The following is a 15,373-nucleotide window of genomic DNA, read 5'->3' on the forward strand; positions in this document are numbered from 1 at the left end:
TAGGAGCCCTAGAACAATGAAGGATTATTCCAGAATGCTGTTCGGAATCCAAGATCTGTATGGAGCCCCGACGTCACGCGTCTCTCACCCGCAAGAAGCACGCTGTCAGTGCAGTGGGATGACTATTTCCTCAGGATTGAAGCCATGATTCTAAACGCGCGGGATAGGTTCAAGCAGCGAGAAATTGGGATCCTCAGAAATCGGTTCCCAGGAGGTGGTTCGTGACGCCGGACTCACATCCTCGTTGGGAGTGAAAAGCGAAAACAATTAACCGGTGATGTGCAATTCATGAAATTGCGAGTCAAACATGGGCGACGCGGGACCGCGATTGAGGTCCATTTACGAAGGGCAGTGAGAGGCATGCATATCCAGTTGTCGTGCGTGATTCGCAGGCCATGAGACTCTCATCTTGATATGTGCTTTATTGCAGCGGTTTCTGTGCAATGATGCGGTAACTCGTCGTGATCAGTCGCATCTTATCCATCTTCACAAACGCCTGCCCGTCAAGACACAACCGATTGATCAATGTTTTGAAATGGCGGGGAAGCACGTGGGTTTTGACAAGACCAAGAATAACCTGTCGCATAGAGCGGAAGTACAAGTCAACCTTGTCGATGAGGGGAGCCTGTAACCCACCCACGCTAGCGTTATCCGAACGCAATACCATGAACCCGGCATCCATGAGGGCTGTCTCCAGTATTTCGGGTGTCGGTGTGCCCACAGCTCCGATGAGGGGTTTCACCCGCCGCATGAGTTCGGCGTGCTCCGCATTCGAGGGTTCATAACTGGGGAAGCTGACCCAGTCGAGCAGAGAAATCCTGGCCCCAGGCTTGACGACTCGATGAATCTCGCGGAAGAGGGCAGTGAGATCTTTGCACAAACTCAGCGCCTGGATTTGGTAGAACGCGTCGAAACTGTTCTCGGTGAAGGGCAGAGGGAGGTTGTTGAAGTCCTGGACGACAAAGGCATTGGAAGTGAAGCCGAGCTGTTCGTTGAAGGACTTTGCCTGGGCGACTTGGTTGGGATCGATGTTGAGCCCCGTGACCTGGGCCCCCGAGTACTGTGTCATGTGCGCCGCGACCCTCCCGCGGCCGCATCCCAAGTCCAGCACTCGATCTCCTGCTTTTAATCCGATGTCCTGTGCAATTGACTCCTCGTACAGCAGCTGGTTTTCACGGACGGTCGCTTTGCTGCTCATGAACGGCGGGATGTACATTTTTTCCACATCACCCAACGCGCACAGGTGATTAAGCACCCCATAGTACGCCTGAAGACAGTCTCCGACCTTCGTCTGGTAGTCTGGACCCAGAACCTCGACCATCTGTTTCTCATCCGACCAGTCCAGATTATAGATGACATACGACGCCATGAAATCGTCGACCTGTTTCGGCGTCAGGTGTTGCAGATACCGGAAGGACTTCCAGAAGGTTTTCCATCGCTTTGGTGACGCCGAATTCCGCAGATCGGGGAGCCCCTGGGGTTTGGCCTGAGATAAACCGGCTGCAGCCAGCTTCTGCTTCTCGTTCGCGATGGCGTCCAGGGAGCTCGAGCTTTCGGAGCTTCGCCCAGACTGGTGCGACGGCAGAACGACCTGCGTTTCTGCCATCTTGTTACGGTTTTACGGCTGTGGGGGGCGTACGGTGACTTGGAAAAGTGCAGAGCAAACAAAGTCGCATCAGTGACGAAAGAGAAGTGCAACTGAACTGATGCTACGATGGTTTAATGGTCATGTCAGGTTCGGAATTTCTCTCTCAGATCGCAGATGGGTGAAGCCGAATTTATAAGCGTCCCGTGTGAATTTTTTCCCCCCTCGACATGTTGGAGCCCAGATTGGAGGTACCGTTGAGCGGCATGAATTATACTGATTTGCCATATGACCTGCCTGTGGCAGTTAGTAATTGTGGGTTTTGGTACCAGATCTGGGTGTTCCCGGAAGAGTCGGATGTGGTAGCAAAGGCAAGCAGGCGACCTAGGAACCGCCATTCCGTTGATCATTTGGTGTGGGTAAACTGAAGCGAAAAGTCCCTCTCCTGCTGACTGGTTCTTGTTGCAGCACATGGCCGCCGATGAGTCAATTCCTGGCATGTCGCTGACCTCCGTTCCTCCTCCGATCACGGCACTCCGCAACTGGGAGCCTTTGCTGTAGGTGATAAAGAATACGAGCCCACCCTTCCTGAACTGATACGTTTCATGATTCCCCTATGAGGGCTGAGCAACGTGCTCAAGAGTTGTATTTTTTTTTTTTTGCGATGTCAGAGCTTCAATGCGGAAGACGCTACCCTTCGAAGACCGAAATAGGTCTTGGCAGCCAATGCTTGATCAGCAGTCAGACCGTCGGTCAGGGCGGTTTGGACCCTGGCTGAGATATGGTTGGTCGGTCCATACATTGTTCCCCGTTTCTCCAAGCGCCTTCGTCATCATCCTTGCCCTAAGGATCAATCGGGTCGGACTCGAGAGACACGAGTGACTCTCGCACGCCCTCCCTTGTCCAGGCCTCTCCTCAGTTCTTGGCTCCCCGCTTTTAAACCCGTTCAAGTGATGAACTTGAGCTGGACTCGCCCGGATACCCGCGTTGTTACGGGTGTCGCCTGAGCCGGATGCTTGAACGGGAAGCTCCCTCCGGCTGGTGCCGCCACAACCGGCCTTGGAGAAGGGATCCCGCTGAATAATCCACTGATCATTCAAGCCGGAGATTCGCCGGTGGAAATTTTATGGTTTCTCGAAAAGAAGGAAGGGAGGTGGCCGAAGCTATACTCACTGTCTCGGTTGGGGACTGGTCAGGTTGAGAACCCCTGGCCAGCTTGCAAGCTGCCGCCAGTTCAGCAGCCGTCACTGTCCGCGTCACCAGACCCTGTGCCCACTTGACGACCCCAACATCGCGATGTCATTTTCCGGGCCATGTGCGGAGCTGACATTCTGCTCTGGATATTTCTTCTCCGGATATGGTTGGCCGTCGGCATCCGTCCGCCTCGTCTTTTTTCTTTTTCTTTTTTTTCTTTTTTTTTTTTTTTGACATTTTGAGAGCGGTCTTCGAAAACCCCTCGCACGCCATGTGGGGGGAAGAGAGGAGGCTCTCTATCGAAAGGTCACGGAATGCTTCAGCCGAAAATATCACAGGTCGACAAGGCGTCATGGCTGACGCAATGCCTTACTGAGAAGGGCGGCCTGCAGGTCTTCATTCGCAGGTGAAGCGAAACTTCGAAGGACATCTCACAAATGTCCGGACTCACTTACCCGATTCGCGTGTTTTTTTCCAGTCGTCGGTTCCCTTCTCTATCCTTCTGGACAATTTTCTCTTCGCCAATAGTTGCTGACCACGTGATCTTGCTATAGACCACCATGGACATCAGTCTATTCCCAGCGTTCCGTGAATTCTGATGCGAAGTATGGCATAGATAGAGGCTCTATCTACATCTATAGACGCGGTTGTGAGAGCCCTACCGAGCGATGATGTCCAGATAAGCTTATATTTAGAGCATCCACTTTCAAACCCTCGTCCGAAGGCTTCCACCATACGGAAGCAAGGGAACTTAGATCCACTCGAATTTCACGCAAGTAGGTGGCGATGTCGTGGTCTCCAATCACGGGTGCTCCTCGCCGTGCTTACCGACCACTAGTAAGTGGTCACTGGTCCTGCCTGGCAACGTAGTTGGTTTACGGTTGGATGGAGCCAGTAGCCTTCCGCTGACGGAACTAGGGGAATTAAAATCCCCCCCGGTATGCTCCGTAGGTGATACATACGCGGCGGATGCTCAGTGGGACCTAGTCGAGCCGTATGAATCACGAACCGGCGAGCACGACACAGTACGGCACAGTTTTGGCCATGCTGCTCAGTCTACCTGTCTTTTGAACTGGGTCGTTGGATCCCCAATCAGACAACCCGCAGATCTTAGATAATCTCCTCTGCAACTTGATGACTTGAGCGCAGCGGGAACCTATATCTGTCTCTAGGGGTGTGGATTGGATGCCGTCCGCCAACATTCCGATGCCACAACGACAACAAACGGGGTAAGACCACAGGAGTTAGTGCTAGAAATTGAAATATCCTCTACCGTCGTCTATTGGCGTTTTATAGGCATATTTAGCTCGTTCATGCGGGCGTATGCAAACCGGTTTCGGGATAATCGTGGTCGCAGCCATCATGTAACTCCTACAACCACTCGCAAAGCAGATACGGAGTAAAAGCCTGTTCAGTCGCCACCAATATTCGCACCACTACCGCGACGGGGGGGATATAGACAAAATCGTGCGGCGTTCCCTTGGTGGTTCCGGGAATTCCGATGGATGGATAGTGTGCAGATGATCTCAGCTGCAAATCCTGCTACATCCGGCAGATCAGCCTGAATATGTATCACAGAAGAAGCTTATTTCTCAAATATAGTATTATACAATCTGAATCCGACGTCTCAATCTTCTATCGACAAATGTTTGCGTCTTAAGGACCCATCGTTATATAGTTTACCTTGGTGGCTGTGCAAAACGTGCATATAATTCTGGATGGATGGAGACGTTGTTTATCTCGCTCCCTCTTCCTCTGAGCACAATGCTGTTTTTTAACACTTATATGCCTAGTTTCATGACTATATCACAGACTTCCAAGGGAAAGGGGGTATATTGAGTCCTACGGAGACTACGGGGCTGGCATCAGTATATTGTGGGTTGGGGATTCACATGCTTAGGAGAAATGCAAAAACGGTATAATAAACGCCGGCATTGTTTAAATACTTCTTGGAGCAAGTAATATTAATAAAGCTGGGTGATCAAACCTACAACCTGACACCATCGCATGGCATACAGCGGACACCTGTAAAATCCCCAAGAACGTCAACAGCCTCAGCACCAACCTCCCCAGAGCCGCCAAATTATCCATATACCCATCGACATCATTTTCATCTACCCGCCTCACCGTATCCAGAATCTGATCAACCAGATTATTCACTACAACCGTCAACCCGTCCCCAGGCTCCATCCCCAGCAAAAAGTTCACCCCGCTATCCACCAAGCAACCTCCCCAGCGCCCAGAACAAATCCCACAGAAAGTTCGGGTACGGCGGAACGAGACACCCAAGCACCCCGAAGGAGGAGAACGCGATGGTGTAGATGAGCAGGTCATCGCTCCACGCCTTGTTCGTGAGGAAGCGGGCATTTAGACCGATCGTGATGACCCAGGAGATGAACACGCCGACGCGCGTGAGGAGGTCCAGGACGGCGAGGATCATGGCTGGCGGTCTGGCTCTGCTAGTTATTTGTTTTGTGCTGGGTGGATGCTCTGGCCTGTTCTGTGTCTCGCGATCTGTTGCTCGACTTGTTACTCGAGGGTGCTGGGCAACATACAAACAGAGCACACGGACAGCTCAACGCGGGGGATTGGGATGGGGATTGCGGGGAGGGGAAGTAAAATAAGGAGTATGTCTCATGGAGCCCCTAAAGGATGGGACATTACGAGTGGAGAGGCAAGCTTTCATCACAGTCCAAAATACAAGCCGAATGGTTGGGTGCAGGCAACCCTGAGCGAGCAGGCTGCGGCCCGCGGGAGGGATTCGGAACACGGCCTGTCTTCCTGGCACTGGCGCCCGACTCCGCATTGCTTTGTGTACTCTTGATCTTGGAAGGCGAGTAAACATACTGAATCGACGATTAATCCGAAGTAATACATGCAAGATGAGAGTATATCATGAACATTACTCGTAAACAAAAGAAATCACCCCAAAAAAAAGGAACCCCTAAGGTTTAACAAGCTGCCCATTCCTCTTCCAACCTTCCAAACAACCGCAGCGAATACGTCTTCGGCAGCTGCCGAATAAACAGCGGTGTAAAAGGATACACACAGGTCATCCCACTAACAAAAAGCCCCCCGATCACTCGCGACGACTTCGTCGACCTGAGATGAAACTGCTCGCATACAGCCGACGGGAGCTGCTCAATCGTCAGCCGCCGAATAAACGGCATCGCCACCACAACCGCCGGCCGCATCCACAGCGGCACGCTCTTCGACGGATGGAAGACCCCCCCGAGAACCAAGCCCGCATCCGCAGTAACCCGCAGCTTATTCTCGATCATATCCCGCCAGTAAACCCGGAACGCACGCAGATCCTTCGGCCACATCTCTCGCGGCACCTGCATCGAGATCGCCATGACCAAGTACGCTTGGCACACGCGCTCCGCCATGGCAAGGGACAGGGGACCATAGATGAGCTCGCATATGCCCAACAAGTGGCGTAGATGGTCACGGCGACCCAGAGCTGCAGTTTCGGATTGAGGCCGAGGTATGCGCGGGGTCCGCCCTCAGATTTCATGCGGGCGTGTGCTTGGTGACCCACGACTTAGTCAGGACCTTGTCGGTGTCCGTGCAGAAGATCATCACATAGATGTACATCTGTGTGTACTACTTGCGGCTGATGGCACGCTTGGTGAAGGTGCTGTGGTCTGCGATGCCCTGGCCGACGAGGGGGTGGGCGGCTTGTAGGAGGATGGCGGCCGCCCCGCCGGCGAGGGCGATGCCTTCGTGTGCGACCTTCAGGTCTTCCATGGCGAGGGGTGAGACGGCAAAGAAGGGGCTGTCGTCTTTTTCGATGGTGATTGTGAAGAAACTTGAGCCTTCGGAGTGGGAAGAGGAAGAGATGGCTTTCTCGGGGATGTTTTGTTGGATCATCTTGGTTCAGGCGTGGATACTTGGTTAACGTTGCGGCAAGTGAATATTGAATACTAAGTGTGTCAAAAAAGGCAAGACGGAGAGAATGGAATGCCAAGCCTTTGAATTCTTGAGTGCGAGCTGAGGTCTACACTACGCCATTTGATATACTACCTTTCCGCTGCCACACCACATCCTGCATATCTGTGAAGGTTCAGTCCGAGGGTCTCTTGCCGCTGCCGCGAGCCGCCATCGGCAGAAAAGGAATCTCATCCTTGATTAGCATTAAGGACAACACAATCAGGCATAACCCTTCCGAAAAGACGTCAGAAGAGGGTCGTGGGCGGATTCAGAGACCCATGGGGTAAGCCAACGTGAAAACGATGGGGAAAGCGAGGGAGGCAAGGGTTAAGCCAGAATGGCAATATCACAAGGATACTTGGTCACTCCGGGACTGACGTTTGAGGAGGGATACCTCTGCGAGGATTGCGTGAAGGTGAACGCAGTCGACGGTCGCTTTCTGAGAATTTCATGAAGTAAATCGAATTTAGGTTGTTTGGGACTTTGGCTGACGTGCCGAGACCCACTTTAGCCGGCCCCACCCTGCAGTGGCGTGGCGATAACCCAATCATATCTGATCGAGTCAGGGGGCTGTGTATTTTTGGTTACGGCGCTGTTACCGCTGGAGGAGCGATGGTCCTTCAGGGTCTTGCCGGGTATAGGATTATTATCAATCTAATTGATTCTGGCCAGGGCATATGACTTGGTTGGTCGTGGAGTGTTGTTCCTGGGCAAAATCCCGCCGTTGACTGGTCTCGTGGCCTCAGTCCATTCCAGGATTCAACGATTCAGACGTGGCTCCTTTCATTTCATTCTGCTGATGACGATATTCAAAGCAGCTGAAGTACAAGGTGTTCAGGGTTACTTGTGCAAAGCTCGCGTGTCGACGTTGAACCCGGTCGACGAGAACGGAGTCAAGCAGAACTACTCAGCTCCGCATCTGACAGACACAAAGCACTCGAAGCTATTTCCAAAGAGACTCAAATCCTCCCGCGTAACGAAGAGCAAAGCAAAGAGAAAACTCGGTCTCGCAAGGGAAGCATACCTTTATTAGCAGAAGGCTCCATAAAGCCGAGTAAGATGACCTCCGCCGACTGCGACTATATACTTCAACAGCACCGTGATAGCTTCTCATCACTTCGTTGTAGGAGGACAGAGCACATCCGAACCACACAATATTACCCAAAGTAGTCCCCCGTTTTGTCCACAGGCAGTCAAACTCAACCCCGCACCATGGCCGCGCGCATGTAAATAGGAATCAGTCGTAGAGTCTGACTATCCAGCGTAGTCGTATCTTGTGGGTGATGGGAAGCTTTCCGAGCCCTACGACACGATCCCCGCCTCTTGGCTCGCTTAGCTAAATATGGCTCCGAGAATGCCGGAAATGGGCTGGACAACGGCGTTGATGAGCTGCCATAATGCTAGTAGAGGGAACTAGCTTTGGCAGGGGAATTGGGAAGCTGGAGCGTACCGAAGCAACCGCATCATTCAACCCACTGACGGCCTCGACGAAGTCCTCAGTCAAGAGCTTGTGGGCGCTGCCGACAACGCTGATGATGTGCTGGGTGGTGTCGGTGTTCAGAAGTTTTGCTCCGTTCGCAAGGAGGGTCTGAATTTGGGTGAAGGCCTCGAGAGCCTATGTTAAATCCATGGCATCGACGTCTTCCCTGGCCAAGTGCTGGGTTGCCAATCCGACAAATGCAGCGTAATCCTTGAGGATTCGGCATGACTCGCTCGAGACCATGCCAATATTCCTGCAGCAAACGTTGTATTCCACTTCACAGATCCGACGATAGTCGATACGGCAGAGGGTTGGCAGCTCAAGAGAAGGGAGCTCCGAGTTTGAAGGCACGGGGGGCACATCTGTCTTCGTCAGCCCGCCAGAATTGTTCCGCCATGGTTTGGGGGCCATAGGCTCAATATATAGCGGAGGATGAATCATTTCAGTTTCCCCTGGTAGGAGATGAGGAGCTTGCAATGGGTCTCCGGTAAACACAATTCCGTAACTCTGCTGATCTTGTTGCTGTGAGCAGCCTAGTCCATTGAACGTACTTATTGGTCTAGTAAATGTCAGCAACAGACTGTTCCCAGCTGAATAGGCTGTCGATAATCTGACGCACAGGCAGTATAATGAGCGGATGCCTTGAGCAACAGCAACAAACCGTCTGACAGTGCTGGGCCCGGTGTACGGCCCTGTGTAGGCGTTTTCAATATTCATGAATTCACGCCGCCGGGCTAAAATACTTGGCTCGTCATCAACGACTTCCTGAAGGTCTCTTCGAAGTTCATTAACATCCCAGAGCATCATGAAAACGCGACCGACGGTAAAAAAATCTTTGGCACTCGAAATTCCGCGAGACCAGAACACTATGGCCCGATAAGGTTTGGAATACCATCGGTTCAGCGAGCAGAATACTTACTGGGATCATAGTACTCGACTCCGCCGCTCTTGAGACCGATATGCTCGAAGATGCCACAATTGAGACTATTCCAGACCCCCTGCGATAGGGAGGCCTCATCTTCAAATGCACAGCCATTATCTAGCTTGTATCGATCCGGACCGTGTTTCTGGCAAACTAGGAGGCCGCCACCTTTGTTCAGCACCACCTCGGGCGGTGCCACACGGCTGAGAAAATTAGCAGTTGTGCCTCCCAAGAGGGGCCCAGCGCTGGAAAGCACATACAACCGAATTATGGCTTGAAATCGATTCAATTCCCAGAGCACGGTGTGCGTACGCTGCATAAGGGCACCTTGATCCACGGTCTTCTGAGTCAAAAGAGCGAATATCCCCTGAAGAGCCTCCTTCGCTTGACGGATCCATTGAATGCCCTGGGCCATCAATTCCTCTCGCCATAGCTGCCCCGTCTCCAGTGATCGAAGTTGCCAGAGGGTCCTGACGAGACAGCAAAGGTCGAGAACAACTGGATGATGCGGGTTGCCCCGCGCGCGGAGCTGATCAATGAGCTGGATGAGGCCGTGAAGTATGTTATCTTGGAGCAGGGAGCCGAGCTCTGAGAGCACGGCTGCGCGAAGGCCATCCAGTGAACTCATTTGTCCAGTGCAGTGCAGTGCGCGAGGTTGGAGTTCCAAGGTCGAGTCGCGGGGTCGCTTGGAGAAAACAGAAGGCGCGACCTCGGGAGATGGCCTCAGGCGCCCATTTTGCTTGGCCAGCACAGATGATCTCCAGGGTCAAGGAGACTCCGGCAGCTGGCACTCGAAAAGGTGCGCTTACAGACATGGCACGGAGGAGGCATGCCACATGGGAGCTCTCATAGTAACCCAGCCACGAATGAACCGCGGCATATGCATTATTGAAGGGAAACCCTCACCAAGACCGTTAAGAGCACTTGCTGATTTAGAATCCCCTCCAGCAAACGTCTTCGTGAATACCCAGCTGGAGGAGACTATTTGCTAACTCACCTTACCCATTCGCAAGCCTGCGAATGGAAAGCATGAATATGAGTAGCATGCAGCGTGGATAAATAATGTCACTTTTCTTGAATAGGGCATTCACTGACACTGTCCTCTTGCGTCCGCTTCTGGTAGCAAGCTCACCTCGCAAGAGGTATAAATACTGGCTCACTACATATCAAGGCATCCTCTCTCCAAGCATCTTCCACTCACGTCCGAAGTCCTGCATCTTATCCGGAAGACAGAAGAGCTCTTGCTCGTTCTCCCGTAAGTGATTCTCATCCTAGTTCCGATGTCTCAACTCACTTCAGAAAACCCAGCGCCAAAAAGGAATACACGAACAACTCAGGATGTAGACTTCGTCGTTCTTCAAGGCCAAACTCCTGCCGCACGTCAGTTGCTCCGAGTCCTCGAACCAGCCCTGATGCTCGATACAAAATGCAGTTCAACCTTGGGCCGACCCAGTGAGTCCAAGAAGAACACCGATGCTGATGACATTATTTTCCTTCTGGAATTTTGCGCTCGGAACCAATCCATCGGCTCCTGCCGAGCTGATCGCTATGATCGCCGACAAATGTACTTCCACGAAAGATTCTTTGGCCCTAATTCGGCATCACGTAGTTGCAGACCATCAACCTCTCACGAAGCAGGAAGAATGACTTCCCCAATACAATCGGTAATGAATGCAAAACCGAAATCGTCGAGCGGAGTCCCCACATGAACTCATGTACGGAGTTCCAATACGTCGTTCATGGAACCTGCTACGTCGAGTAATAAAGAGGAACTCCCTCATAGCTGGTCGGTATCAGGCTATTTCGCGGCTGGATTTCTGCCACGGTATATAACCAGGCCTTTCCGATCCTCCTTCCTCTTCTATTCTTTGCTTCTTCCACCTCTCAACCTGCAATCCTCCGCTCCCTTGCTGAAACTGTGAAAACATCTTGCACACTCCTCGAGAAGCCTCCAAGCAAATCTCTACTCTCCGAACAACTCCCCCCCCCGGAACAACACTGAAACTCCTTGTTATTCTCCCACTTTGCGTGAAAATGTCCGGGCAAGAGTTCATCAAGCTGCTCCTCCAAGCCACAACCTCGTGCGAAAATTCCTCAATGGGCTCCAAAAACCTACCTCCTATCAACAGACATGTCCAATCTCCTCTCTCTGGAATGGATAGACAGGAGAAAAACTTCAAAGCTTCGCTCATATTCCTATAATAAATAATCCTCATGAGCACGACAACTCCTATCACTCCGTGTGGGAAGCTGGGGAGTAGGATGACCTGAAGGAGTCCAAGGGGTTTTTACCCCCAGGGTGACACCCGACCATAGATGACAGCTTATTCGATTCCACTTCTGAAGACTGCTGCCAAACTCAACCGGGAGACGACCGCCCACCTAGATCCAAGTAATAGAATACTTAGCCTTCATTATCATCTTGTAAGTAGATATCAATGTACAACCATTGCATGGCACATAGACAGGCGTGCAACCACGGCACTCACAATAGGGCCACCAACAATCCCATCTGAGGCCATGCTCGAATACAAGTCCCAACCCCACGGTTTGGTCTAGATCCATACCGCCAATACGCCAACATATAAAGACCAGAGCAAGACGCGTCGAGATCCCAGGATACTAGACGCAGCTCCAGGCTGCACTGTCTGGTCACCAATGGATGAATCCGAATCCGTGGGAGCTGGTTCACCAGTTACGACTCCAGGAGTCCCAGGCGGGCCATCACTTGTAAACGAGGGCAGACTTGAGCTGGGAAAGTCTGTTGGAGTGAGGGTGTCAGTGTCAGAAGGGGTGTCAATCGCGGTTGGTGAAGGCAATTCTGTACGAGTGGTGGCCGAACTCGTCTCTACAGGATCCTCTGTGGTACTTGTTGATGTGCTCGTCTCGTCCGCGGGAATATCAGAGTCGTCGCTCGGGTAGTCATCCTCGTCGTCGTCGTCACCGCCACTCGCGTCACAGTCACCACCCCATTTACACTACAACTAGATATCAGCCAACCACACCAACAAACCACGTGTCTAGACAACTCACGCAATGCGTCGTCCCACACTTATACCCATACGGACACTAGATACCACCACCTCATCATCAGCACAAGTCACCAAGAACAGACTCAGACTCGACAGGAACAAACATAACGACCACCCCCACAACACTCCCCATCAATGGGCATACACCCATCACCACACGGATACTCGGTATAACTCTCGCAGCAAAGCGGCAACCCCGTCGTATCGCCGTCGTCATTCCAGCACAGGTCCCCCGCGCCACAGCACCCGCCGCCGCAGCAGAAATACGTGCAGCAGGTGCCGCTGTCGCACTCGTACGCGCCGTATCCGCAGGGGTAGATGCGCGAGACGAGGCTGGAGAGCGGGCTAAAGCCGGTGTTGTGGTTCTGGGATGCGGCGGCTGATTGGTTGGTGGGTGGGGAGGAGCGCGCTGTTTGGAAGGGGATGGAGGGTGCAAGTGCGGTGGGGGTGCTGGCTGTACCTGGGCCCGGGAATATAGGAAGGGTTAATGCGAGGATGAGAAGGCGTGACATTATTGTTGATGCTTTGCTGGAGTGCTGTTGGATGTTTGTTCATGTTCTTGTCTCGTGGCCTGGGCTTTGCTGAGATTTTATGCCAAGCGTCTGGCAAGGCCGGCCTTTGGGGTCGGGTGGGTGAATACGAGGCGCCACGAGGCTAGAGATATTGAGGAAAGAATGACCGATGTCGTTCGACTGGACGCGAAGGGTGTGACGGGGCGGAACTTGTTGATAGAAAGGCGCGTTCCATCGAGCTTGAACTTCGACATGAGAGCCGCATCCCGTCCAGAGAGCGCTCACACTGTAACATCCAATCCCGATACCTCCGGCATAACTAGCTCTCTTCCTCGCTCTGAAACATCTCCGCCTGCGACATCGCCGGGAAACAATGTCTCCAGAAAGGATGGGTTACGTATGCTGGAATGAACTGTGTCGTGGAGAGATGCGAACACTCCGCGTGAGATAAAGAGCTTACTTTGGTGCACACCAATTGAACAGAGAGCTTCAGGAGGCATTACTATCACCAGGCAGAAATCAATGAGCCAAGTAACCCCTCTGACAACAGGAGCAATTCAAACCAAGCGGCTTTGTACTTAGTAGTGCGGGTAATCCCAGCCCCTTCGCCCCGGAACCATGATCGACCCATCACGCCTCGCTCCGACGCCACCGAAACTCATGCTCGAATCCGATCCTTGGAAGGCCAACAGACATTATATCCACAACTCTAATCTCACGAACATTGCCTCAGCGCGTACGGCGTCTGTTTCAGCAGTCGAGGCTGAATAACCCGTTCTGCTCCATCCAAGCTGCTGCGGTTCTACCGAAGACCACCAGCCAAGACTCTGGGGTGTGAATAGACGGGCCAGCTCTTCAGGGGCGCGAAGGGGTGTTACACAATAATGCAGCCCTATCGTTACTGCTGGGGAGCATAAATCTATCCCGGCTCGAACGACAGGATCCCAGCATAATGACATCTGAACCCCCCTCGCTCCTCGCTCAGCCCGGGATCACAAGATCAATAAAATCGGCATCCCCCGCCCACCCAGTTGAGGAATTAGCCTCGTGGCCATCGGGGTAAATCCGCGGCGCCACAACGAACCTTCCAAGGATTTGGGTTGAGAGGGCACTTCCCAACCCTAATGATCGACAGCGACTTCCCTGAAGCAACACGGGGATTCAGTCCTCATCCTTGAAACCGAGATGACACGTCCCCGCTGCAGCTCCCCCCTCCCTCCGGTCTCAGTTTGAGTGGAGTCCGTTTTCATCGCGGTCGAGCGGATGTTGATCGGGGGGTACGGGGGAATTCTCGAAATTCTTTCAGCCTTGCAAATGGAATTCTTCAGTTGGGATCTGACATGGAGTTCATTCTTTGGGATTGTCATGGTTCATCCATGGTTCTTTGCAGGACGTTAGATAATAAGCTTAAACTCGAGAAGACCTGAGGGTGTTTTGCTTGCTAGGGTAGCGAGATCCTTTTTTGCGCTCTTTGTTCGATCAGGCCGGGTTTAACGTATACCTCACCCTCGAGATGCGTTCTTTTCAAATCTACTCGTGACAATTTTGTAAATAAATAAACGAAGTAGCTTCTCCTCAGACTATCTGAGTCGTCGAGTACAGTACATACAAGAACCAAAGAATGGAATCGTCTCGGCCGTTTACCTCTCCACGAATCCAATCCAATCCAAACCTCACTGCATTACTCAACTAAGCAACACACTGGGAGTAGTACTCATTGATGACAGTGCAGGTAAGCCCCGAGGCACAGGTCGTCGGCCCTGTAAAGCCGACCCCCCCACACTGCTCCCACTCACCTGCCTCGCCACCAGGGCCGGGGGTACTAGTAGGAGTAGCGCTACCCGTCGGGCTACCTGTCGGTGTCGCGATGAGAGCCTTGAAGAAATCGGGGGCGGGGACTCTGGATCCAGAGGCAGCAAGACACTGAGAGTAATACTCATTGACGACTGTGCAGGTAAGTCCTGAGGCGCATGTTGTCGGGCCTGTGAAGCCAATACCACCGCACTGCTCCCACTCGCCTGCTTCGCCTCCAGGTCCAGGGGTGCTAGTAGGGGTGCTTGTTGGGCTTCCGGTCGGGGTAGCGGCCTTGATGAGTTTTGCAGCGGCGATCTTTGCAGCAGAGGCACCACCAATGCACTGTGAGTAGTACTCATTAATCACGGTACAGGTGAACCCTGAGGCGCAGGTCGTTGGGCCGCTATATCCAATACCACCACACTGTTGCCATTCACCTGCCTCACCACCAGGTCCCGGGGTGCTCGTCGGGCTGCTAGTTGGGGTCGCACTGCCTGTTGAACTAGCAGCCTTGATGAGTTTTGCAGCAGCAATCTTTGCAGCAGAGGCACCACCAATGCACTGTGAGTAGTACTCATTAATCACGGTACAGGTGAACCCTGAGGCACAGGTCGTTGGGCCAGAATATCCAATACCACCACACTGTTGCCATTCACCTGCCTCACCACCAGGTCCGGGGGTGCTCGTCGGGCTGCTAGTTGGGGTCGCACTGCCTGTGGAACTGGCAGCCTTGATGAGCCTTGCAGCGGCAATCTTTGCAGCAGAGGCACCACCAATACACTGCGAGTAGTACTCGTTGATCACAGTACAGGTAAACCCTGAGGCACAGGTGGTCGGGCCGCTATATCCAATACCTCCACATTGTTGCCATTCACCTGCCTCACCACCAGGTCCGGGGGTGCTCGTCGGGCTGCTAGTTGG

At 52.7% G+C, this 15,373-nt stretch overlaps 8 protein-coding genes across 8 annotated transcripts in view; 1 reads left to right on the forward strand and 7 right to left on the reverse strand.

The window, feature by feature from the left end:
• Window positions 1–421: 421 nt before the first annotated feature.
• Window positions 422–1,606, reverse strand: BJX67DRAFT_370489 (class I SAM-dependent methyltransferase; the record flags this gene model as incomplete). Its single annotated transcript, XM_071030924.1, has 1 exon — window positions 422–1,606. One exon carries the CDS (start codon window positions 1,604–1,606, stop codon window positions 422–424), a length of 1,185 nt encoding a protein of 394 aa, XP_070889109.1.
• A 4,117-nt stretch (window positions 1,607–5,723) lies between these two features.
• Window positions 5,724–6,831, reverse strand: BJX67DRAFT_391402 (oxygenase MpaB family protein; the record flags this gene model as incomplete). The annotated part of the gene is made up of 4 exons (XM_071034771.1): window positions 6,406–6,831; window positions 6,231–6,307; window positions 5,783–6,195; window positions 5,724–5,748 (listed from the first exon to the last, which is right to left on the reverse strand). The coding sequence occupies exons 1-4, from the start codon at window positions 6,650–6,652 to the stop codon at window positions 5,724–5,726; spliced, it is 762 nt and encodes a 253-aa protein (XP_070889110.1). The 5' UTR covers window positions 6,653–6,831.
• A 1,141-nt stretch (window positions 6,832–7,972) lies between these two features.
• Window positions 7,973–9,793, reverse strand: BJX67DRAFT_307811 (uncharacterized protein). The gene is made up of 5 exons (XM_071027090.1): window positions 9,375–9,793; window positions 9,112–9,317; window positions 8,812–9,058; window positions 8,163–8,751; window positions 7,973–8,034 (listed from the first exon to the last, which is right to left on the reverse strand). The coding sequence occupies exons 1-4, from the start codon at window positions 9,740–9,742 to the stop codon at window positions 8,328–8,330; spliced, it is 1,245 nt and encodes a 414-aa protein (XP_070889111.1). The 5' UTR covers window positions 9,743–9,793; the 3' UTR covers window positions 7,973–8,034; window positions 8,163–8,327.
• A 402-nt stretch (window positions 9,794–10,195) lies between these two features.
• On the forward strand, window positions 10,196–10,985 carry BJX67DRAFT_307865 (uncharacterized protein). The gene has a single exon (XM_071027093.1). It carries the CDS (start codon window positions 10,395–10,397, stop codon window positions 10,821–10,823), a length of 429 nt encoding a protein of 142 aa, XP_070889112.1. The 5' UTR covers window positions 10,196–10,394; the 3' UTR covers window positions 10,824–10,985.
• On the reverse strand, window positions 10,835–11,854 carry BJX67DRAFT_307848 (uncharacterized protein). Its single transcript, XM_071027091.1, has 3 exons — window positions 11,604–11,854; window positions 11,382–11,496; window positions 10,835–11,310 (listed from the first exon to the last, which is right to left on the reverse strand). Exons 2-3 carry the CDS (start codon window positions 11,426–11,428, stop codon window positions 10,908–10,910), a joined length of 450 nt encoding a protein of 149 aa, XP_070889113.1. The 5' UTR covers window positions 11,429–11,496; window positions 11,604–11,854; the 3' UTR covers window positions 10,835–10,907.
• Window positions 11,490–12,798, reverse strand: BJX67DRAFT_307863 (uncharacterized protein). Its single transcript, XM_071027092.1, has 4 exons — window positions 12,251–12,798; window positions 12,148–12,183; window positions 11,604–12,092; window positions 11,490–11,496 (listed from the first exon to the last, which is right to left on the reverse strand). Exons 1-3 carry the CDS (start codon window positions 12,656–12,658, stop codon window positions 11,670–11,672), a joined length of 867 nt encoding a protein of 288 aa, XP_070889114.1. The 5' UTR covers window positions 12,659–12,798; the 3' UTR covers window positions 11,490–11,496; window positions 11,604–11,669.
• A 900-nt stretch (window positions 12,799–13,698) lies between these two features.
• On the reverse strand, window positions 13,699–14,199 carry BJX67DRAFT_307903 (uncharacterized protein). Its single transcript, XM_071027095.1, has 2 exons — window positions 14,165–14,199; window positions 13,699–14,070 (listed from the first exon to the last, which is right to left on the reverse strand). Exon 2 carries the CDS (start codon window positions 14,023–14,025, stop codon window positions 13,780–13,782), a length of 246 nt encoding a protein of 81 aa, XP_070889115.1. The 5' UTR covers window positions 14,026–14,070; window positions 14,165–14,199; the 3' UTR covers window positions 13,699–13,779.
• The window catches only part of eglD (putative endoglucanase), a 2,783-nt gene continuing 1,608 nt past the window's right edge, over window positions 14,199–15,373 (reverse strand). The window contains exon 2 of the mRNA XM_071027094.1: window positions 14,199–15,191. Coding sequence (XP_070889116.1) covers window positions 14,348–15,191 — 844 coding nt within the window. The 3' untranslated portion in view covers window positions 14,199–14,347. The remainder of the gene's footprint in view (window positions 15,192–15,373) is intronic.

This window comes from Aspergillus lucknowensis (genome assembly GCF_044049455.1).
Source record: "Aspergillus lucknowensis strain CBS 449.75 chromosome Unknown BJX67scaffold_7, whole genome shotgun sequence".
In the NCBI taxonomy this organism is placed as follows: Eukaryota; Fungi; Ascomycota; class Eurotiomycetes; order Eurotiales; family Aspergillaceae; genus Aspergillus; species Aspergillus lucknowensis.